The sequence below is a fragment of the Gorilla gorilla genome, chromosome 18 (genome assembly GCF_029281585.2).
Source record: "Gorilla gorilla gorilla isolate KB3781 chromosome 18, NHGRI_mGorGor1-v2.1_pri, whole genome shotgun sequence".
Taxonomy (NCBI): domain Eukaryota; kingdom Metazoa; phylum Chordata; class Mammalia; order Primates; family Hominidae; genus Gorilla; species Gorilla gorilla.
This window is the reverse complement of record NC_073242.2, coordinates 27,728,998-27,751,729: the sequence shown is the minus strand read 5'-3', so window position 1 is coordinate 27,751,729 and position 22,732 is coordinate 27,728,998. Positions and strand designations below refer to the sequence as shown.

Sequence of the window (22,732 nt, the reverse complement as noted above, 5' to 3'; positions counted from 1 at the left end):
TGCTGAAGGGCACAGGGAAAGGAGCAGAGCCTCCATTTTCCAAATGCTGCCTGCTCTAGGAAGCATTCTGCAGGGCCATGGAATGCTTCCCAGAGCAGGCAGCATTTGAAAAAATCAGGGAGTCAACAGCGGGAGAAGAGCAGGGAAGGGCACTCCCACCTAGGGGATCAGCCTATGCAAAGCCATGGAACAGAATCACGGAACGAAGACACAGGCTGGGATCTGCCTCTCGTGGGCTGAGTGCAGCCTGAGAAATGCTCTTTGGCCCAAAGATTGTTGAAAATACATTTGAAACCTTAATTGTCATCATTTAAAAGCCAGGAGGTTTTGTTTCGAGATCCAGATTTTCAGTTTCTTTGAAAGTTTTGGGCCGGGCGCGGTGGCTCAAGCCTGTAATCCCAGCACTTTGGGAGGCCGAGGCGGGTGGATCACGAAGTCAGGAGATCGAGACCATCCTGGCTAACACGGTGAAACCCCGTCTCTACTAAAAGTACAAAAAAATTAGCCGGGCGTGGTAGCAGGTGCCTGTAGTCCTAGCTACTTGGGAGGCTGAGGCAGGAGGATGGCGTGAACCCGGGAAGTGGAGCTGGCAGTGAGCCGAGATCGCGCCACTGCACTCCAGCCTGGGCAACAGAGCGAGACTCCATTTCAAAAAAAAAAAAAAAAGAAAGTTTTGAAGATCCAGCTGGGCATGGTGACTCACACCTGTAATTCCAGGGCTTTGGGAGGCCGAGGCGGGAAGATAACCTGAGGTCAGGAAGTCAAGACCAGGCTGTGGAACATAGCGAGACCCCCATCTCTACAAAAAAATAAATAAATAATTAGCCAGGGATGGTGATGTGCACCTGCAGTCACAGCTACTCAGAAGACTGAGGCGAGAGGATTGTTTAAACCTAGGAGCTCGAGGCTGCAGTGAGCCATGATGGTGCCACTGTGCTCCATCTTGGGTGACAGAGTGAGACCCCATCTCAAACAAACAAACAAACAAAAAAACAGTTTAGGAAGATCTGAGCCCACATTCTCCTTGGTAACAATTGGCACTGTCTCTGACTCACCTCATCCATTTACATTGCCTGCTTGGGCCCACAAGACATTTTGAGTTGAGATTCCCAATCTACAGCACAAGGCCTGGGAGAGAAGAGAAGTGGGTGGGGGTCCCTGGTGGGCTGCTGGGGTGTTCCCCTCTTTATACACACACCTTAAATGGCTCTGGGCCCCAAGTGCCTCCTGGGTAGCCAGAGAAAGGGAGGAGGGCCCCAGTCCTCAGCGTCTTGCCCTCTGCATCCAGGGGACAGACAGCCTGATTTTAACTCAGGGAAGGACAGGGATTGTGACATTTCCTTTTCCTTAAAAAATACACTATCACTTTCTTTCTGTTCTGATGATCTCTCCATGGCTCTGCTTTTCGGCCACTGTACAAGCAGCTAAAATTATGCCTAAATGCTTATTTAGAAAAACAATCGTACCTTTCCATGCACCAAATATTTGCTTCTAGATTAAAAAAAAAAAAACCCAAACACCTCTATCTTGGCAGCCAACACTTCCAAAGTATGCAATGGTTTCCATGACTGAGGCCAAAACAAATGTGTTTTTCTGAAGCCAAATGATTCCAAAATGTTTGCAAAATGTTTCCCACCCCTTAATAAATATAGTAAAACTTGCAAAACACTAACATTAAAGAATATTAAAAGCAGAAAGAAAAAAGTGAAAGCCAAAAAAATTACCCCCCACCCCAGCTATGGACACAACAATCTTCCTCTTTGACTCTTGTCTTGCAGCCTTGTTATTAGAAAGACTCTCCTGATAATGAGAGCTGCTTTGAGGATGGAGAAGGAACAAGGAGATCTCCATCCTTAGAGGCATGCAAGTAGGAGCTTGGCTTCACTAGGAATTCCCACCTCAATGGGCTTTCTGCCGAGAGCCTGTCTGACCCTAAAGTATGACAAGTATGTCTGAGAATCAGAGTAGGAAAATGAAATTATAGGGATCACATTTTTTTAAATGCTGAAATTTGGAATCAGGAGGAAAGTAATTCAGTCCAGCTCTATCATAGCTGTGACTTCTAAAGCATCTACTAATCCTTACAGAGCCTCGGCTCCCTCATCTGTAAAATGGGCAGAACTACCTCTGGAGCTGCACATGCTCAGGAACTGTTTGTTTTCTTCTTTCCCCCCTTCACTCCCAGCCCCACTCCACCACACCAACCCTCTCCCTTAGTTTTGCACCTTCCAGCTCCACCTCCACTGGTCCACAGGGGTGCATACATTCTGGGCTCAGTCATTGCTCCCCTGGGCTTGGGGTCTAACGGGGGTGATGCTGGCAGAGTGTGCGCTGAGGGTGGGTGCTCTGGGATGAGGGAGATCCCTGAGTGCCAGGGGGAGGATGTCAGAGGGGGTTTCCTGGAGAGCCGAAACTCCAGCTGGGTCTTGATTTGATTCGGCGGGAGGTACAAGGACATTTTAGGCCACAGCATGAGATGGGAATGGTTCTGGTGCGCTAGAAAGACTTTGAAGAGACACTTGAGGGGTGACAAGGGAGTGATCTTCCAAAAATTGCCAAAAACACGAAGGAGTGAGAGTGGCAGAGGGGAAGAGCCTTTCCAGCCCTTCCCCTTGTCCAGTCCACTAAGTGTGGTAGACAGTGGCAGGTGCCCCCTGCCTCGGTGCACAGAGAGTTTCTCAGAGTCAGCTTTGGGCACACCCATGTCCACACACACAGTTTCTGGGGTCCAGCAAGGACTTGGGGACCTAGGAGACATCTGCTCTTGTTCCCCTTCTAATATCCCTACACAACAGCTCCTGAACACATATAAGGCAAATGGGGTGCTCAAGGAGGCCTGCTTGGGGGCAGATGGCAAGGTGGGGAGACGGCTGCAGGATGACAGGATGGTGGTGGATGATGGCTGCACAAGTAGGTGGGTTTGCTGAGGGGTGGGTGGTGGAAGGGAAGGATGGAGGGAAAATGGGTGGGCAGATGGCAGGAGTGGGGGCATGGCTTTATGTGAGGTGAGTGAACGTGACTGCAGGTGGTGCTGTCGTGGCTGTCAGGTGGGCATGGGGTGGATATGGGGATGTTTTGGGTGTAGGTGGATGTGTACATGTAAAGGTGTGTTATTGGGTGGTAGGAGGATGGTTGGGTTACTGGGTGGTAGGAGGATGGCTGGGGGAGTGGTGCACCTGTTGGCAGGTGTGAGATGCATGAGCGGGTTCTGGGCTGTGGGTTGGAGAGTGTGTGAGCAGAGTCGTGGATACATTGGTGGCTTGATAAGTGGATGGCAGCAAATATTGGCAGATACATGACTAGGTCACAGGTGTGTTGGTGAACTGGTGGGTGACTGGGTGGCTGACAGGGGAGGGATGGGTGGAGAGCTGGCGGTGTTGGGCATGGATCAGTAGACAGAAGGCATGATGGGCAGAAGGCCTGGTAAATGAGGGTGAGCGATGGATGTGTGGGTGGGGGACGGTGGGTAGACAGGATGTGGGTGGAGGAAGGTGGCTTTCAGCACTGACCGCCTTGTCTCCTGGCAGGACACCAGCCACACATGGCGGATTCCTGGCCCCGGAGCTCCGCACAGGAAGCACCAGAGCTGAACCGACAGTGCTGGGTCTTGGGGCACTGGGTGTGACCAAGACCTCAACCTGGCCCGCGGACCTCAGGCCATTGCTGGCACCAGCCCCTGCTGCAAGACCACCAGAGTGGTGCCCCCAGAACCCTGGCCTGTGTGCCGTGAACTCAGTCAGCCTGCGTGGGAGATGCCAGGCCTGTCCTGCCCATCGCTGCCTGGGTCCCAGGGCCTTGGAAATGGGGCCAGGGCAGGCCCAAGGGAATGCACAGGGCTGCACAGAGTGACTTTGGGACAGCAGCCCCGGACTCTTGCCATCATCACATGAGCCCTGCTGGGCACAGCTGCGATGCCAGGAGACACATGGCCACTGGCCACTGAATGGCTGGCACCCACAAGCCAGTCAGGTGCCCAGAGGGGCAGAGCCCTATGGGGGGCAGAGAGTGGCTTCCTGAAGGAGGGGGCAGTGGTGCAGGCACTGCAGGGGTGTCACACAGCAGGCACACAGCAGGGGCTCAATAAATGCTTGTTGAACTTGTTTTCTTGCGGTGTATGGAGGCCAGTTGCTCTCTGGGCTGTGGCTGCCCTGTCATTGCCCCACCCCATTACTCCTCAAGGAGGCTGAAGGTGACAGCAGAGACTGTGCAGAGGCCAGGGCCAGACACTGCAGGGTGGCAGGGAGGGAGCACAGAGCCCAGGCTGGACACAGGCTGGCAGGGCTGCCTTGGATTCCAGAGAGTGGGCAAGGCAGGGGCCAGGCAAACAAGAGATGTGGGGCGAGCAAGAAGTGGGCCCCCAAACCCAAGCCCTAAGCAGGGAGGGTGAAGAAGCCACATTTCTCTTCAGAGCTCAGCAACATCACACCACCCTGACCCTGAGGAGCCTTTACCCTGTGCCTAGCACCACCTTTACAGAAAATCCCAGGGCTTAGATGCCTGGAGAAACAGATTCCTATTATAAAGAGGAGGGAAATTAGGGTCACAGAGATGAATGAAGTAACTTGCCTGAGATTACAGAGCTAGCAAATGGCAGAGATGGGGTTTGAATCAGGACTCCTGACTCCAAGTTCAGTCATTTCCCAAGAGGCCTTATTCCTTCCCAGAAGAATTTCTAGAGCTTTTCCCCACGTAGAATACATTCTTCTCCTTTATCCTTCCATCCTTCCATCCATCATCCATCACTCATCCAGCCATTATCCATTATCCATCCATCCATTCATCATTCGTCCCTCCATCTATCATTCGTCCATCTATTATCCACCCATTCATCATCTATTATCCTTCCATCATTCATCATCCATCCATCATTCATAATTCATCTTTCCACTCATCCATCCATCATTCATTCATCCATCCTTCCATCCATCCATCATCTATCCATTCATCCATCCATTTGCCATCCATCCACTCATTCATCAGCTATCCATCATCTATCCATCCATCCATCCATCCATCCAGCATCTATCACTCATCCAGCTATTGTCCATTATCCATTCATCCATTTGTCATTCATCCCTCCATCATCATTAATCCATTATCCACCCACTCATCATCTATTATCCGTCTATCGTCCATCATCCATCCATCCTTCATCATCCATCCATCCATCCTTCATCCATCCATCCACCCATCCATCCATCCATCTGTCCATCCATTATCTATCCATTCATCCATCCATTCATCATCCACCCACCTATTCATCAGCTATCTATCCATCATCCATCCATCCATCATCCATCCATCCATCCATCCATCCATCCATCATCTATCCATTCATTGTCTATGCTTTCATCCATCCATTCATCATCCATCCACCCATTCGTTAGCTATTTATCCATTATCCATTCCTCCATCTTTCCATCATCCGTTCATCCCTTATCCATTCAACCATTATGCATTTCTTCATTTATCCATTATTTATCCTTCCATCCATCATCCATCATCTTTCCATCCACTATCTATCCATTCATCCGTCTATCCATCATCCATCCATCCTTTATCCATCATTCATCAGCCATCATCCCTCCATCTATCCATTATCCATCATCCACTCATCCATTCATCCCTCCATCTGCCCATTATCCATCAACCATCTATCCATCCATTATCCGTCATCCACACATCCATTCATCCCTCCATCTGCCCATTATCCATCAACCATCCATTATCCATTTCTGCATTATCCATTTATTCTTTATCCATTTCTTCATCTATTCATCATCTATCCATCCATTATCCACACACCTATCATCCATCCATTCCTTCATCTATCCATCATCCATCAATTATCCATCCATTCATCCATCCATCTATCCATCTTCTATTGATTGCTTGTCTTCCTTCCTTGTATCAGACTTCCATCCATCCTCCTTCCATGCGTCACACATCCTCATTACTCAACCATCCAGCTGTGCATCCATCTATTCACTGATATAGTTCACTGTGCCCCTACTATGTGCCAAGCACTGTGGTAGGCACTTGAGGTGGGATGCTGGAGCATCCAGAGAGGGCATCTATTGTCGTGAGCCTGGGTTCAGATTCCACCTTCTCCACTTGTGACCTTGGGCGAGTTACTTGACCTTTCTGTGCCTGTTTCCTCATCCATTAAATCCAGATAATCATTATACCTACCTCTTCAAGCTGTTGTGCAAATTAAATGAGCTAACATATTTGAAGTGTCTAGAACAGAGCCTGGCACAAGTAAACACTTTGTGGGTGTTTACTAACAGGACAACAAGGGGAAATCAGGGCTGTGGGAGCTGTAGTCTAGGGAGGCTCCTTTGAGAAAATGATGTCTAAGCCAAGACATGAAGATTGTCTGGGCATCAGCCAGGCAAGAGTATAGCAGGGAAAGAAAGTACATTAGAGGACTTTAAAATAGTCCCAATGGCAGGTGTGGAGAGCAGGGAGGTCAGGAGGCAGTTGTGGGAAATTAGGCGTCAGAGGGCAGTGGAGCCAGGCCAGGAGGAACTGGAAACCTTCTTAGGGAGCTTAGAGTTTACCCTGGGGCAATGGGGAGTGGGCAGTGGGATGCTTTTAGCAGACTGGGATGCACCTGGGTGTACATTTGAGGAAGATCACTGCAGCTATGGGCACAGAATAGTTGTGGGAGATGGTTCTCCCTTCCTCATCCCTCTTACACTCAAGAGAGAGAAGAAAGTGGGCTGGCTTAGGAAAGTTGCCCTGGGGAGGGGAACATGCGGGCAGATTCAGGAACCAATTAGGAGGGAATAGACTGAGTGGGAGAAGAGGAAAGTTGGTGACGACTCTCAGGTTACAGGGTCAGCTTGGGGGATAGGGAAGACAGAGACTTCGTGGTTCAGATGTCTTGAGTCTCAGGGGCTCAGGGGACAGCCAGCTGGAGGTTTGTGCTCATTCATTCATGCATTGATTCATCAAGCGAACAATTTGTTAATTCACTTTGCATTCATTCAGTAAATATTAATGACCTACTAGGTGGGGCTTAAGGCGGGGCTGGAAATGGGCCTGGGAGAGCAATTATGGTCCAGCTCTACTGAGGCCTTGAATGTCAGAACAAGGAATTTGGGCTTTGGCCTCATGCAAGAGAGGGCGGCTGCCATATATGGGCCTGGGCAGGGACAGATCTGACAGGGATCTAGCCCTGGCCACCAGGCATCTAGGAGCTCTTGTTCTCACCCGGGGTCCTTCTGAAGTTGGTGAGTGGACCGCAGGAGGTCCAGGAGATGATTGTAGTTGACACATGGGCAAAATTTTAATCTATTTTAATAGTTGTGTTTATGTAAATGTGTATTAGAAAAAAATGTACAGTGGGCACATCAGTACTATGACTTCACAGACGTTACTGCTTAGGATGAAACCAAAATAGGCATTTAAGTAAAAGAAAAAAAGAGTTGGCTTAAAGAAAAATATTAAATAAACAATCGTGCAAGTGGTATGTGGTTATGATACGCGGACAGCTCGAGCGACAGCCATTGTCACGGGGCAAGGGAGAGAGGTCAGAGGCTCCCAGGGCCACTGAGCTTCAAGTCCTCTGGTCTCCTTCTGGGCACCTCCTGGGCAGGGGCTGAGAACCAGCTGTCTGTCAGTTTCATGGAGCCTGCAGCAAGAAAGCTGCTGGTTAGATAAGAGGCAGGCTGGGTGAGTAATTCCAGTGGGTTTACTACGAGTTCGTATGAGAGTTATCTTTATGCAGGGAGCGAATGCCAGTGTCTGCCTGAATCTGGAAGGTGGGAGTCACCATCTGGTTTGAAGGCAGGGGGTGCCTGGTTGAGCACCCAGAGGCCTGGATGGGAAAGAAAAGGCCCCTCCACCCACCTCCGCAGACAGCTTTCCCAGCTACCCCTCCCCTGCGCTGCCCTGAGCAGACAGGCTCCAACCATGGAGAGAATGGCTGTGTGTGTGTCTTTGGTCTTGACACCCATATATATCGACGTGACCCACAGCCCAAAGTGCTTACACGACCTCGTTCTGCCCTGGGTACCTGCGTCCCGTGTCTCTGTATCCACACGCCTTGGGCTCGTGTGTACATGCCAACCTTACCGTGGCCCAGTCACACATACCCATGATCATCAGAGGCTGACTTTGGCTCGAAGTGCTGACCCTACCCCCCCGGCCCCCCACAACACGTTGATATTGCTCAAGTGTGAGTCAGCACCTTGTATGTACCTAGGTGCTAACTGCATGTTCGCTGCTCATCCACACTGTGTGTTCTGTTGACCTTGTGCACACACGCTCATGCGTGCTTCTGCTGGCTCTGGACGAAATGCCACACATGTGCTAATGCTGAACAAACATGCTCATGATACACACGTGGCCCTGGGCACACACCTGTGTCTGCACATGCTCTGTGCTTCTCTTGTTGCTTGTTGGCCCGTGTCACCCCCTCTCCCCAGGTGCAGAGGACCCATGAAGCCACAATCCCTTCTCTGGCCGAGGGCTGATGGGCAGGCCCGGGCCTCCGTGAGTAACTGGGCTGCCTTCCCTCCTTGGCTGGTGGCTGTGATAGGCACGCATCCCCGCCACCCCCGCCAAAGCCAGCCATCCTGGCCACACACTCGTCTCCCTCCGGTAATGGAAATGTCAGCTTGATTCATGGAGATTCATCTGCAGCAGCCGGGCCTGAGGACGAGGCACGCTGCGGGAGGATCATCCCCTGGGAAGAGCTGCTGCAGCAAGGGTGTCAAGCCCCTGCCTGGGAGGATGTGAGGATGGAAGAAAGCCCCTGAGGCTGTGCAGTTAGGCCTGGGTTCAAATCCCGAGGCCACTGCAGACCTGCTATGTGCCTTGTTGATCCAAGAAATAGTTATGGAGGGACTGCTGTGTACAGGAACAGAGCTGTGCCCTGGAGTGGCCATGGTGAACAAGAAAGACAGACACTATCTTCACCCTTGTGGAGATTAGATTATTAATAATCCTAAATAGGCTGGGTGTGGTGGCTCACGCCTGTAATCCCAGCACTTTGGGAGGCCAAGGCAGGCAGATCACTTCAGGTCAAGGGTTCGAGACCAGCCTGGCCAACATGGTGAAACCCTGTCTCTACTAAAAATGCAAAAATGAGCCGGGTGTGGTGGCGCACACCTATCATCCCAGCTACTCGGGAGGCTGAGGCAGGAGAATCGCTTGAACCCCGGAGGCAGAGGTTGCAGTGAGCCAAGAGATCAAGCCACTGCACTCCAGCCTGGACGACAGAGCAAGACTCCATCTCTCTCTCTCTCTTTCTTTCTCTCTCTCTCACACACACACACTCCTAAATAATAAAATAATCACTTTGTATAGTGAGAGGTGTTATGTAGGTGAACCAAGGAAAGATGTGATTTAGACCAGAGGATGAGGGAGGGCCTCTCGGAAGGACCATTGCAGCACAGAATGAAGGGAGAGGAAGGAGGCAGGAGGCACAGGGTAGGTGGGAGGAACCGTGGGTGCAAAGGCCCTGGGGTTGGAGGAGCACCGTGAGCGCCATGTGGCCATGTGCAGCACTGCATGACAGGACAGAGTGCTTGGAGCTCGGGGCGAGGACATGGGGTCTGCTGGGATCAGAGACTGTGGGGCTTTGGGGGTTGTGGCAAGGAGTTTGGCCGTCATCTTCATCTTGAAGGCCACAGGAGACACTGATTTAAAAGGCAGGGTTTTAAAAGGCAGACATGATGGGCTCTGCATTTTGGGAGGTTTCTTCTGGCTGTGTGTGGGGCAGGCCTGAGAAATGGGCGGCAGGGCAGAGGCAGGGTGACCAGAGGGAGCTGCAGCAGGGTCCTGCTGGGAGATGGCGGTGGCTTGGGGTGCGCTGGCCCCGGGGATGGAGGGAAGTGGGCGTCTGATCAGTGGCACCCATGGGGCTTGGAGATGAGTGACAGAGCTGGGCCAGGCTCCCGTCTGGGGCTTTGATGCTGTGCAGGCTGGGATGCTGCCGGCCAGATGAGGCCTTGGTGGAAATCAGGAAAAGCTGCTCTCTGAGTGGATGAATTAGAAAAGGGCCCCCTCCCTGCTCCCAAACATGGAAGACGTGGCTCGGGAGCTGAGCTGTGGGGCACAGAGTGATTGTGCCCGCCCCAGGCCTGGTTGCCATGGGATTGAGACAAATTCAGCCCAGCCTGGGACCATCAGTCATGAGGAAAAACCAGTCTCCTCTGTGTGGGGATTTACTGCATGGACAGACAGGAAATGGCTGTGCAGGGCCCCTGCCCTGTCCCCAGCACCGCCCGGCTCACGTCACCCTGGTAATTGCTCCTTGGGCCACACGTAGTCTTGGACTGACATTGAGCTTCTGCCTTAGGGAAGGCAAGGGGCCGGGCTGATGGCCACAGGCCTGGCAGGGGAGTGGGCAGCTGCCAGGAGTAGCGGGCACCCAGGGTAATGAGGGGTCCTGGGACTCCAGGGGGAGCGGGAGGGGCCTCTGCATGGGAGAAGCTCTGTGATGGGGCCAAGCTGGTGAGTGGGTGCAACATGCCCAGCCGGGTACACCCACTCTTACCCCTTCTTCCCGGCCCTCCTGAGAACTTCTAGGGCATGTGTGTTGGGGGTGGGAGGTGCAAGCAGGATGAACCCAGGGAGAGGAGGCAAGGGAGGAAGAATCCCAGGGGCCAATCAGGGGAGGGAAGGGAATGGATAGGGAAGGGGAAAGAGTTGGCGGAGGAGGGGCAGGGCATCGGGACATCGATCTCTGCTCAGCCAATAGGCTGGCTGCACTAAGGCCAGTGCCCTTTGTGGACCAATCTGCCAAGGCTGGGATGGTGCCCTGGAAATTTGAGAGGGACCGGGTGCGAGGTAGTGCCACGTTGCTCTGGTGAAGACCTCAGACCCAGGAGTCACATCCCAGCCTCCATCTGATGGTGGATGGAGTTGATGTGAGCACCAGTGGGCCTGGCGCCTGAGAGCTCTGCTCCATGACAGAGGTACTGCTGGTACCACTGCAGCCTGGGTAAGGAAGCCTAGGGCCCAGGGCGTAAGGTCACTTGCCAAGGTCGCACTGTCAGGAAGTGGTTGGTGGAGCCTAGACTGGGACCCTGGCAGCTGGCCCCAGGGTCACTGTGTGTGAGTCCTCACCAGCTTTCTGGGGAGAGTGGTGCCTGCAGCCCAGGTCTCACTGCAACTCACCACTGTGCGCCTTCAGGAGAAACCGCAGCGCATTCGCTCTCAGGATGAGGGCTTAGTGTGTATTGGCTGTTAGGATTTTTTTTTTTTTTTTTTTTTTTTTTGAGATGGAGTCTCACTCTTGTTGCCTAGGCTGAAGTGCAGTGGTGCGATCCCGGCTCACTGCAACCTTCACCTCCCAAGTTCAAGCGATTCTCCTGCCTCAGCCTCCTGAGTAGCTGGGATTACAGACACCCACCACCATGCCTGGCTAATTTTTATATTTTTAGTAGAAATGGAGTTTCACCATGTTGGCCAGGCTGGTCTCGAACTCCTGACCTCAAGTGATCCACCCGCCTCAGTCTCCCAAAGTGCTGGGATTACAGGCCTGAGCTGCCGTGCCTGGCCGCTGTTAGGAATTTTGTAGTCATCATCACAGCATATAGTTGTCAAAGGCTGCCCCTGTGGCAGAAGCTGTGAGTGGAGCAGTTTCCCAGAGAGGCTAGGAGACTGGAGTGCTGTCATAAATGCCACACTGCACATGGCAATCTGGGACATGCCCACACAGTCAGGGAGGCACCCCCAGAGCACCTGGGGACATATGCAACATACTGGGTGGAGGCTGGCCACCTCTTGCTCTCCCCGGCCTCTGGCCATCAGAGGCTCAAGTCTCAGGGCCCCAGAGAGCACTGCGCATGCCTGGGAGGCTGGGGTCTCATTGCGAGAGGTCCAGCCTTGCCAGCTCCACGCCCACTGGGCCCCGCAGCACTATCCCCACGTCCCCTCTTCTCCTCCACATTCCTTAACCTGCTTCTATCTCAGGGGTTGTAAACTCACACGCTGGCTGGGTGTGCGTGTGTGTGGTCATGCGAGGGAGGACTGCAGGCAAGGGTGGGACAAGAGGGGCTGGCGGGGACCAGGACCATCTGGAGAGCACTGCTCAGGCTCTGGGGCCAGCTGGGAACGTGGGACCAGGTTGCCAGATCTTCCTGTCTTTCCAGAGAAGCACGGAATCTGAATTTTAATGTGAAACCTGATAATAAAGGAAGGTAACTCATTTTAAAAAATTAAGCATCGTCTAGTGAGTCCGCCAAACCCAAGAGGCTGGGCCACTGGATTGTGGACTGTGAAGAGGCCAGGTGGGGCCTGGGGGCCTTGGAAAGGGACTGTCCTGGCTCCAAGTGAGGCGGGAGGTGAGGCTGGGAGAGGGAACCCGGGCATCTCAGCACACGTGCCTCACATGGGGCAGCTGCCACCTGCCTGGCTGCAGAGCCCCCCTTGGCAGGCTCTGGGGGGTCCTTCTGGGTCCTTCTGGGGTGGCAGTGCCAGTGTTGGAACTTCCAGGGGGGTGGGAAGCAGGTCCTTGCCACTGCTGAACAGAGGAGGCAGGTCCCCAAGGGCTGGAGGCCTGTGAGAGCCTCCACTGGGAGCCCGTGCCGTAAGCCTCGTCAGCTGCAGTGGAGGCCCATTTCCAGTCACCTATGCCAGGGAGCCAACGAGCCCTGACCCCTGACAGTGGCAGCCTGGGAGTCATTTATGTCTCTGTTTGTTGGGGCGCTGGGGGGTCGGGGGGTGTTGCACAGAATAGGAAGCCTCAGGATGTGGAGGGAAAGGAGGGCCTCTGTTTACCCACAACAGCTGAGTGTGGGGGCTGCCGCCTCCAGGACCCAGAGGTGTCACCTGATGGTCGTCCTGTCTCTGCCCATCTGGGGACTGAGGAATGGGAGTGACAGGCTAGGAAGGAGCCCTCTCTCCTTTTTCCTCCCTGGAGAGGGAAGAGGAACTGGGAGATTCCAGCCTGGGACATTTCCTTGAACCCCAGGTTGGAGGTGGGGCAGAACGGGAGGCCCGCTGAGCAAGCAAGATTGGTGAACGGACCGGGGCCTGCCTGCGGACGGGTTTTATCCAATACTTGGCTCACTCAGTGTGTGTGTTTGCCTGTTTGTTGAAGTTGAGCCAACATTTAAAAGTTAGATTTCACATTAAAGATAAAAGAAACGCCTGGCTGTCTGGCTTCTCTTAGGAACCTTGAAGACCAAGCCGGGCGAGGTGGCTCACGCCTGTAATCCCCTCACTTTCGGAGGCTGAGGCGGGTGGATCACGAGGTCAGGAGATCAAGACCATCCTGGCTAACATGGTGAAACCCTGTCTCTATTAAAAATACAGAAAAATTAGCCGGGCGTGGTGGCGGGCGCCTGTAGTCCCAGCTACTTGGGAGACTGAGGCAGGAGAATGGCATGAACCTGGGAGGCAGAACTTGCAGTGAGCCAAGATCACACCACTGTACTCCAGCCTAGGCGACAGAGCCAGACTCCATCTCAATTAAAAAAAAAAAAAAAAAGAAATCTTGAAGACCGGATGTTGCTGGCCCCTTGGATCTGAGGTGTGGCTGACCCCTTTGAAGGGCCTGTGCCGCCGTGTCAACCACGGTCCTTGCAGGCCAGTGTTGACATCACTCCCTGACATCACTTGTCTGGCCCCTGAATAACAGGACTCCAGCCCAGGGCTCTGGCAGGGGCTGGAGAGGCTCAGCAGAGCTGAGAGGCTGGGACACCCCTGCCGGCCTCCCACTCTCACAGAGGGAATGCTGGAAGGTCTGGGCTGCCCTCAAGGGTCTCCAGGGCTGGCCCAGAGATCCTTCCACCAAAAGGAGGGAGGGCGACTGCTTTCCAACACTAGCATGGCTGGGCACAGCCAGGCCTGTCTCTTAGGAAATCAGAGGGAACAGGGGGCATGGAGCAGGCCGGCCGGAGCCCCTGCTGTTTTCCCTCTATGCTTGGGGCTGGGCCTCTCCTGGCTGGACAGAGGGGGCTCTCTCCTCTGACCCACACAGTGAAGCAAAGTAGGGTTTCTAAAGGACTCTCCTACCTGCTGCCAATGCTATTGCCAGTGCCTGAACTGCAGTGTGACCCTCCTCAACTGAGCCCTTTTTCCATTCAAGGGCTGCTTTATCCAGAAGCCACAAGCTGCCAACACTCACCCCTGGAGGCAGCAGGGGCATGGGGGTTGGCAAGGAGGAGGTCCAGGAACTGGGGGTCTGGGGGCTGCCATTCCAGGATCCACACATGGTGAAGGGAAACCCCAGGGCCAAAGACCCAACTGTTGTCACCCCCACCTCAACTCTCCAGGGGCCCTCTCAGGATCTGTGCATTGGCTAATAGCTTCCAAAGCTGTGTGTCCCAGGAAAGCTGCACAACCTCTCTGTGTCTCAGCTCCTTTATCTGTAAAGTGAGGATAATAACAGTGCCCACCCCAAAGGGTTGTGTTACGTGGATTAAACAAGTTAGAGCCAGGCATGTAATAACCACTCTCTATGGATGAGCTACTGTTGTCTGCTGATACGGCAGGACAATCTCATTGAGTAGTCAGGGCGAGATCATGACCCCATCTGCAGCTCAGTGAGGGCTTCTCTGTGTCACTCAGCTCCTGGAGGCAGCATGGACTCCCCATCTGACCCCAAATCCGGTGACTCGGACTATATTCTTAATAACATCTTTTATTAATTTTGCAAGAGGAAGAAAATAGAAATTTAGAGTTTAAGCTTGTACAGCTTTTTTTCCCCCTCCTAAATTGCACAGTACATACGATTATTACAAACATCAGCTGAGGTTCTGGGAGTGAGCTTGTGTCGTGTTAGTGCCATCTCCCTGACAAATCTGACCTGTACCCACATCTCAGCTGGGAAGGAGTAGCTGGGGCTCCCTTTAATGCAGCGGCACTGGTTTGGGTCACAAGAGCTGGTTTGATCAACCCCTGACTCCCCCCGGCGGGAGGTGCTCGTCACATCTGGGAGCTGAGCAGAGGTGCCGGGGGCTTGGAAGCTGGAGAAATGATGGATCTTTCTCCAGGAGAAACAATTCTTATCTTCACATCAGCCCCATGCTCCAAATGAAAAGCGCGTTTGCATAGCTGCTCGAGCCCAGGCTGCTAAGCTCATGAAGTATTTGCCGGGGCTCTCGGTTGCATAGGAACGTACCTCGAGTACAGTACTGCGGCGGGCCGGGCTGGGCGCCAGAAAAACAACGGATTAATATTTGGAACGAGAAATTACCCACTACTGGGAAACCAATTAGGTCCCTGATCCGAGCTTGTTACATCGATGCATATAGATGCGTTCTGGGCTTCACTCGGCTGGGGGTGCAAGGCACATTTCCAACTCGCTGGGAAGTGGCTGAAGAGGGAGAAGGGGTGGGGGCCTGGGAAAGGAGCACCTCACTGCCTGCCTCCAAGGGCACAGGGGCAGAGACAGAAAGCAGCCACATCAGTGAGCACAGCCGCGATCAGACCAGGAGGGACATGTGGCAGAGAGTGCAGGGAGGGCCTGCTCAAGGGTGAGGGGAGATGGGGGAGTGTCCTCAGCGTTCCCCAACACCTGCGTCCAGAGGGCACTGGGGTGAGTTCTTCTGGCCCTCTGGGGTCTGGAGCTGCCAGCCTGCTGGCCACCCACCCACCCTTCCTGGCCCGGCAGCAGCACGGAGATGATACCCTGGCCTGCCAGAGCAGGCCCAGCTCTTGCCAAGGTGGATGGCGGGTGGCCCAGCTGACTTCCTTCCCTCTGCAGGATGCACAGCCTTGGCCAATCCCTTATCAGGCCCGATGAGAGGAGAGAGGCCCCTGTACCGGGATGAGAGAGGGTCTTGTGGACCCCTGTAACCAGGAAACTACCCCAACCTCTCAGCCAGCTCCACCAGTCCCCAAAGGAGACAAGGATGCGCAGGGGATGGGGGGTGTTGGCCGCTGAAGCTCAGGTTTCTGAAGGCAGTCTCCCTGGGCAGTGCCCTGCCTACTGGAGTTGCGGGGTAGGGTCTGGTCTCCCACTGTCCTGCTCAGCCATTCTCTGGGCCCTCTGAGGCTGGATGGGATGCCTCCCCACCCCATCATTGTCCTGTTCTGAGTCAGGGTCAGCCCAGGCCCTAGCGGTCATGGGCCCTGCTTTGCTGGGTCTCACAGCAGAGGCATGAAGGCAGGTGTCCTGGGCTCCCTGTGGCCAACCCTGAACTGCAGGGGATCTCTGCGCCCTGCAGCCACAGCCATCTGTCACTCTGGTAGTATCCAGGGCTGTCCTCCCAAGTCCCCTCTCCCCAGCGGGCTCCCCTCAACACTGCGGTTCGCTTCCAGCTCCAGGACTGAGGGTGAGGGACGCAGGCACTGAGTGGGGCTGCTGATGGAGCCCACCATAGTGGGAGGACCAGCTCTCCCTCCTTCACCAGTCAGCAGCGCCGTCGTCTCGTCTCCTTCTCGCTGATGCAGGTTTTGGGACGTAAGGCTGTCATGACAGGGAACAGAGGGACCAGAGTTACTAAGTCTCAAACCCTGGAGGGGTGCCCCACACTCCCCAGTGAAATCCAGCAGCCTGGGTTGCCATTCAAGGCCCTTGGAAAAGTCCCTGCTCTCGGGGCGCCTGGCACGCTGGCCCCTTCCCTCTGCCTGGAGCAGGCTCTGCCACAACACCCCTCTCAGCCTTTGCCCAGGCTGCCTGGCACACTCCTCACATCCTTTAGGATCCAGCTCAAACATCACCTCCTCCGGGAAGCCCTCACCTTGGGCATCCTCTATTGGTTTCCCACGGCCCGGGGCAAACCCCTTTAACATGGTGCTCTGTCCCTGACTGCTTCCCCACTCTGTGCCCGTGATACTTAGATTCAGGAAGCTCCACTGTGTTACAGGTGCCTGCAAGAAGACGGAAGCATGTTGCTCCCCTGGTTCCATGCTCTTCAGTCCCTCCCTAGGCCTTCGGGCAGGCTCCTGGGCAGAGGAGAGCGGTCTAGGGGCAGGCAGGGGTGAGGGCGGGGGTGCAAGGCCACCAGCTCCTTCTGTATTCAGACCGAGCTCCCAAGGCACAATACTCTGGGCAGAGAAACGCCACTGACCTGGGTCAACAACGCTCTGCTTCCGTTTCGCGTTGGTAATGATTTGGTTTTCATTCATCATCTGGACATCCTGATCCTCGGCCTGATTACTGAGGGTAGGAAGGAAACACAAGATTCGATCAGGCTCCTGGCCGTGTGTCCCAGCTATCCATCCTCCTTAGGGCTGGTGGGGAGGCCATGGGGCTGGCTGGGGCCCTACCTGATGGTGGTGTGTTTCTCCTGGTGGCGGATGTCCCTGTCCTCGGTGAAGAGGATGGTGTGGTAGGGCACGGTGGGCTCACATGTGGGCAGGATGCCCCCCACCAGGTGGCTCACCATGGCCAGGATCCCATTGTACACAAGCAGGTCGTCCACCAGGAGCTGCGGGGACACGGGGCAGGACTCATGGGTCCCCCTCCTCCCTCCCACGTTGACCTTGGGCAGAACGCGTTACTGCTCTGAGCCAAGGCTTTCTCCTCGGGAAGATGGGGCTGTCAGGAACAAGCGCCCACTGTGTGCTGTGTCTGCCTTGTGATTTCAGATCTTCACAACCATTGGGAAAGGCAGGAGCTATCAGCCCACATTGCAGATGAGGAAATTGAGGCCCGAGGGGCTTTAATACCATTAGCACAAGTGGCAGAGCTGGAGGCAAACTTGGGTCTCTGGTATCCAGGGTCCCTGTTTTCCCCATCCCAGGGTCACTGCCCCAAACCAGTGGGATTCTAGAGGAAAAGACGAAAGAAAACCCACTTTCTATTTGTTCAGGGTGACACTGAAATCACTGCCAGCAGGTTCTGAATTCATGGTTGGGTGGGAAATTCGCCTGCATCTGACGACCAGGCATTTGTGTTGAGGGTTGCAACAGAGAGAAGTAAATCAAACTGCGACAAATGATAATTGCCGGCGGCCTAATTACCAACGAGCATAATTATCTCAAAAAACTCAGCTAATAAGTACTTACGCCAAACTCCTTCACCCCTCGATGGGGTGTTTTCGCATAATTCCACAGTTTGATCATTGACACGGTGGTAGGCAGATCGAAAATCACATAAACCCGGTTCACCTGTCAGAGAGCAGCACTAATTAAAACAGGCATGTTTGGAAACAGAGGCGCTTGGCTGGGCTGGGGGTGCCAGGCGTGGGCTGGGGTGAGCGGTGGTGCCCAAGGCAGCGCCTGCCACGTGGGCCAGCCTGGAGTTTCACCCCCTTTCATCTCCTCGAAGCCCATCTTGAGTCAGGTCACGTGTGGCTGCGTTTGCAACAAACCGCTGAGCTGGCTTTTGGAGGGCCTGTGTTCTTGGGCCTGTCGGGGCCCTCATTTAAATGCCAGTGGAGGATTGGGAACATCCTTGGCCCTCCCCCACGTCCCCTCAGGTCAGGCCCAGAAATAGTCTAGAGCCCCATGAGCTAAAGGGACAGTCCCCAACTCGGGTTGAGCACCAGCCGTGGTGATCAGCATCTGACCCTGTCTGTCCTTTCCCCAAACCATCACTGAGAAGCAACGCCAAGGTGCTGCTGGACAATGTCCAGGGCGTGTCTGTGAACCTCCGCTGGGGGAGTAAGGAGGGGGCTATCTAGATCGGGGCAGAATCCAGTGGGGAAAGTGGGACGGAGCAGCCTCAAACAGCCCTCCCTCTCCCCACCCCCAACCAAAGCTCTCAGATATTAGGGGAGGCCCTCCCTTGCAAGACAGAATCAAGAAATAAGCATTCCACAGTGGCCACAGACTGCAGGCTCAGTCCTGCCCCGGGCCCTGGTCCCCAGCCTGTGACCATCCTCAGAATATGCCAAGAGGGAGTGCGGCTGCTCGGGTAGGGCCAGCCTCCTGGCTGGACCACGGAAACAATAAAGGTCAGGGCGAGGGTCTTCAAACTCAGTTGCTTGTGAGGCTCAAGCAGATACAGATGTTGGAGTCCAGCTGCGAGAGCAACAGCTGAAGTCGCCGCACCCCAAAAGGCCTTCCAGTGCTAGACAATGGAAAATACCCGCTGGCCGTCAGTGGGTGGCCTGAGTCTCAGGGAGGACAGAGCTGTGTTGCCCCCTCTGCAGTGGGGCAGGGGAAGCTGAGGACGCTCAATAGGGGGGTCTAATTTTAGGGTGGCCTTTGGAAAACTTCCGTCATAGAACTGCTGATGCTGTACCTTCCTGTGTTTTCAGAGAAAAAGGTGCCCCCGATCCCCCACTCAGTCCCATGGCATGGACAAGGGACACATCCCTAGTCATATGGCTGCCAAGAACCCGCTGTACATCTCTACCAGGCACCTGGCCCTGGGCTGAGAGGCTGCAGGGGGGCTGACCACCCCGTCCATGCCCTCTCCCCTTCCTCTCCACCACAACCAACCACGTCTGCTCACCATGAGGCCTCAGAGCTAAAAGCTAAGCAGGACCCAGTGCAAGATTTGAGATCTGGGAAACTGAGTCAGTTGGTCGGAAGAGCTGACCAGGCCAATTTGGGGCCAGAAGGAGGGCAGGGCGGCCATGCTGGGGTCATCTACCTGGTGATGTAGGAAGGGGCAGAAACCATGAGTGTGCGGAGAGCTGGGTGGGGAGGAAGAGGGCACAGTGGCTGCAAAGCCAGGCAGAGCAGAGAACCAGAGAGGGCTGCCTGCAGGGACCCAGGACGCTCAAGCCCTCAGGCAGTTGTGCTGGGGTTCCTGGCTTCAGATTCCCATGGGACCCCTTTCGCCCCAGGTGTCCCCTTATAAAAGAGAAAGAACTGCTGGCCTGGAAGAGCTGACCCCATCAGGCAAGTTAGCAAAGACCTAAACCTTTCTGACAGCTCCCAAGCATCTTGGCTTGAGATTAACTTGACCTGGAAGAAAGACGTGTCACTGAGACCAGGGAAAGAAAGTCCCCCTGCCCGCCTGAGGGCCAGGAGCTGCGGTGGCCGCTGCCGGGAACCCACCAGGCCCGGCAGGATGGGAGCCAGCCACATGTGCCGGCCATCACTGGTGTCGTTCACTTGGTCGATGAGCTTGTCCGGGGTGCGGACGTCCCCGCCCACGCCCTCCAGGGAGTTCACGCTGTCGGGGAAGGCCGCAATATCTGAGGAGACGTCTAAGTTGCCATAACCCAAATCTGTGTGCTCGGGGCTGCCAATCACCCTCAGGCTGATGGCGTGGCTCGGGGGACTCTGGGGCTGGCAGGGCTGATGCTTTGGGCAGCCGCAGCAGTGACAGCTGAATTGGACGTGTCCTGGGGAAATGGGGAGTGCCGGGCCCAAGGGGAACAGGTGTGTCTGGAGAGGTGGTCAGTTTCAAGTAGAGAGAGAAGGAAACCACACAGAAGGCCAGCTGAAAAAGAGACGTTGCAGGGAACTGCCAGAGCTGGGGACGTAAAATGTTGCTGCTGCTTGAGAGGGTGGAGGGCTAGCTCTGCGGAGGTTTTCTTTTGGAAGGGAATGGGGCGGTGGCTGGATTCTACCCTGGCATGTGAGTATCATGCCGAGCCTCTCTTCCTGGTCAGTGTGGAAGGACCTCGGAGCAGCTGGACCCAGCTAATGTGATCTGCAGAACCCAGCTTCTAGCTCTGCCTCTGCCATTATGACCTGTGAGGGCGTGGGCAAGTCACAGGTCAACCCTGGGCCTGTTTTCCCATCTGTAAAATGGGTATAAAAACCTCCAGCTCCCAGGATGGATGTGAGGATCTCAGAGTGCACCAGATGTGAGCACTTTGGTAAAATCAATGAAACTTTATAGCTTCGAGGAGTCGCTAATAATGATCTAAAACATCAAGAATCATTCATCCCAGCTGAGGAGGGTGGCGGCACCAGGGGAAGGCAGAAAAGGATCCAACTGGAAGCCAGGGACCCCAAACAGATGCAAGGCAGGCTTTGGGGTTCGACCTGCCCTGGTATTTCCCTAACTGTGGTGGGCCAGGGATCACAGATTCAAGATCCGAGGGGGCCAGGCAGGTTACATGAAAGAGGCAGGATAGCCTAGTGCTTGATCAAGAGCTGGTGTCTGGACACTCACTGGCTGTGTGACATTAGGCAAGTTACTCAATCTCTCTGTGTCTCAGGCTCCTCATCTGTAAAATGGGGATAACAGCAGCAATCACCTCACAAGATTGTTGTGAGGGCAGATGAGGTAGCACAGAGTGAGCCCTGAGTAAATATTAGCAGTGTGTTTCGGGGCCTGGTGGGTAACAATGGGAGGAGTGGGGGGCTAAGGTAGACCAGAAGGATATGCTTGGGGAGAAATGGCAACAGATAACCAGGTCCAGCCATTGTCACTATGCATAATCAAGGGCCTGTGTTGCCAATTTCTCAGGGGAAACCGGAGATCAGGGTTTTCATGTGAAACCTCGTGATTTCTAAAAATATTAGCAACTCATTTTAAAACGCACTGGGCTAACAGTTCGCAAATTCTGGTGTGGGCATACTATGTGCAAAGGGTTCCATACTTAAGAAATTCAGGACACACTGAGTTGAACACAGTGCAACAGGCTTCTCCCTGCAGACCTTGTCAGAGCCTTTGGAACTCCAAAGTATCTGTGGTTCTCCGAGAAGGGGGCGCTATAGTTGGCAGCCTCTCTCAATTCACTGGACCACAGGACTCTGGTTTGTGGAATTCCTGCTCCTGATGTCTTAGCAGGCAGGGCTGGGAGCTGCTCTCTGCTGCCCGTCCCCAAGGGTCAGCATCTGACTATAAGCAAAGCCCCCGGGCTCTGGCTCCTAGAGGGCCATTTCCCTCTGCACACAAGGCTTCTGCCCCGTTCCCGACCCTCTCATGCTCCCTTCAGTCTGGGTGGAGCCCACTCCTGTCCTACAAAGGATACTGTTTTCCGACAAGGGGATTTTTTCTCCTCGCTCGTCATACAGCTCCAGGCCGGTGAGGCCGATGTAATAGGGGTCGCCCCAGCTGGTGAGAAGCTGAAACTGGAAAATGACTGGGACACTGTATTAAGGAAAAGAAGGCTTAATTTTTTTTTTTTTCAGAATATAGTAAAACAATGGCAAAGATAAGAGGAATTGTTTTGGGTTTATGTTGACGAATGAGAGAAAAACATTTTTCTCTTATTGCGACTAGAGCCTATCAAAATATAGGTAGCATCACATTTTCTTAAATTGCATGTGTGTGTATGCGTGTGTGTGCATGTGAGTGTTCACGTGTGTGTATGCATGCATGTGTGCACATGCGCGTGTGCCCGTGTGTGTGTTTATTAGGAATTCAAAGCCTTCCTCTAGGCCCCAGGAGACAGGACGGGAGGAGAGGGTGCTCTCCAGGGAGCAGGCAGGATGGGGAAACATCTGTGTCACAAACTGATTGTATGGTATTGAACGAAACGCTCCAGTTTCCCTGGTTGTGAAATGACAAGAACAGAGTACCTGCAACCTCCTCCGTCCCTTTCAAGTAAACAGGAGGCTAAGAAGGGGACACATAAACCTCACAGCACCAGGGGCCATGGGCCGGGGCAAGGAGACCACCACTGCTGCTGAAGTCCCACGTGCAGAGCTGGGCATCAAGCCCTTCCTCAGCCCTGTGCTCTGCTCACTCCCCGAACTCCCAGGAGCAGGCCGGGTGGCTCCCAGATGATGGCATAGCCAGAGACAGTGCTTCCAGAACTGGCTGGCTAGAGAGCGGGCCTTAGAGCCAGGCTGCCTGGGTTCACCTCCCCTGGGCCCTACCCCTTCCCACCTGTGCAGCCTTGGGCAAATTACTGAGCCTCTCTGTGCCTCAGTTTTCCTAGCTGTGAAATGGGAATGATAGTAGTACCAGAGTGCTGGGCTCTGCTGCCTGGGCTGAAGTACAGTGGTGCAATCAGAGCTCACT

The 22,732-nt window shown here is 54.2% G+C and overlaps 2 protein-coding genes across 23 annotated transcripts in view; one reads left to right on the top strand and one right to left on the bottom strand.

Annotated features, from left to right (window-relative positions):
• GSG1L (GSG1 like) overlaps window positions 1-7,475 on the top strand; it is a 278,648-nt gene extending 271,173 nt beyond the window's left edge. For both annotated transcript variants that reach the window (XM_055365588.2, XM_031002569.3), the window contains one exon: window positions 3,528-7,475. In XM_055365588.2, the coding sequence (XP_055221563.1) occupies window positions 3,528-3,625 (98 nt within the window). In that variant the 3' untranslated portion in view covers window positions 3,626-7,475. The remainder of the gene's footprint in view (window positions 1-3,527) is intronic.
• A 7,112-nt stretch (window positions 7,476-14,587) lies between these two features.
• Window positions 14,588-22,732, bottom strand: part of KATNIP (katanin interacting protein) — a 232,361-nt gene continuing 224,216 nt past the window's right edge. For 10 of the 21 annotated variants that reach the window (XM_063699554.1, XM_063699555.1, XM_063699556.1 and 7 more), the window contains 5 exons: window positions 21,738-21,848; window positions 19,864-20,003; window positions 17,920-18,021; window positions 17,179-17,339; window positions 14,588-17,068 (listed from right to left, as the gene is read on the bottom strand). In XM_063699554.1, the coding sequence (XP_063555624.1) occupies window positions 16,147-17,068; window positions 17,179-17,339; window positions 17,920-18,021; window positions 19,864-20,003; window positions 21,738-21,848 (1,436 nt within the window). In that variant the 3' untranslated portion in view covers window positions 14,588-16,146. The remainder of the gene's footprint in view (window positions 17,069-17,178; window positions 17,340-17,919; window positions 18,022-19,863; window positions 20,004-21,737; window positions 21,849-22,732) is intronic. The other 11 variants (XM_019012751.4, XM_063699564.1, XM_055365577.2 and 8 more) reach the window with 3 other exon arrangements.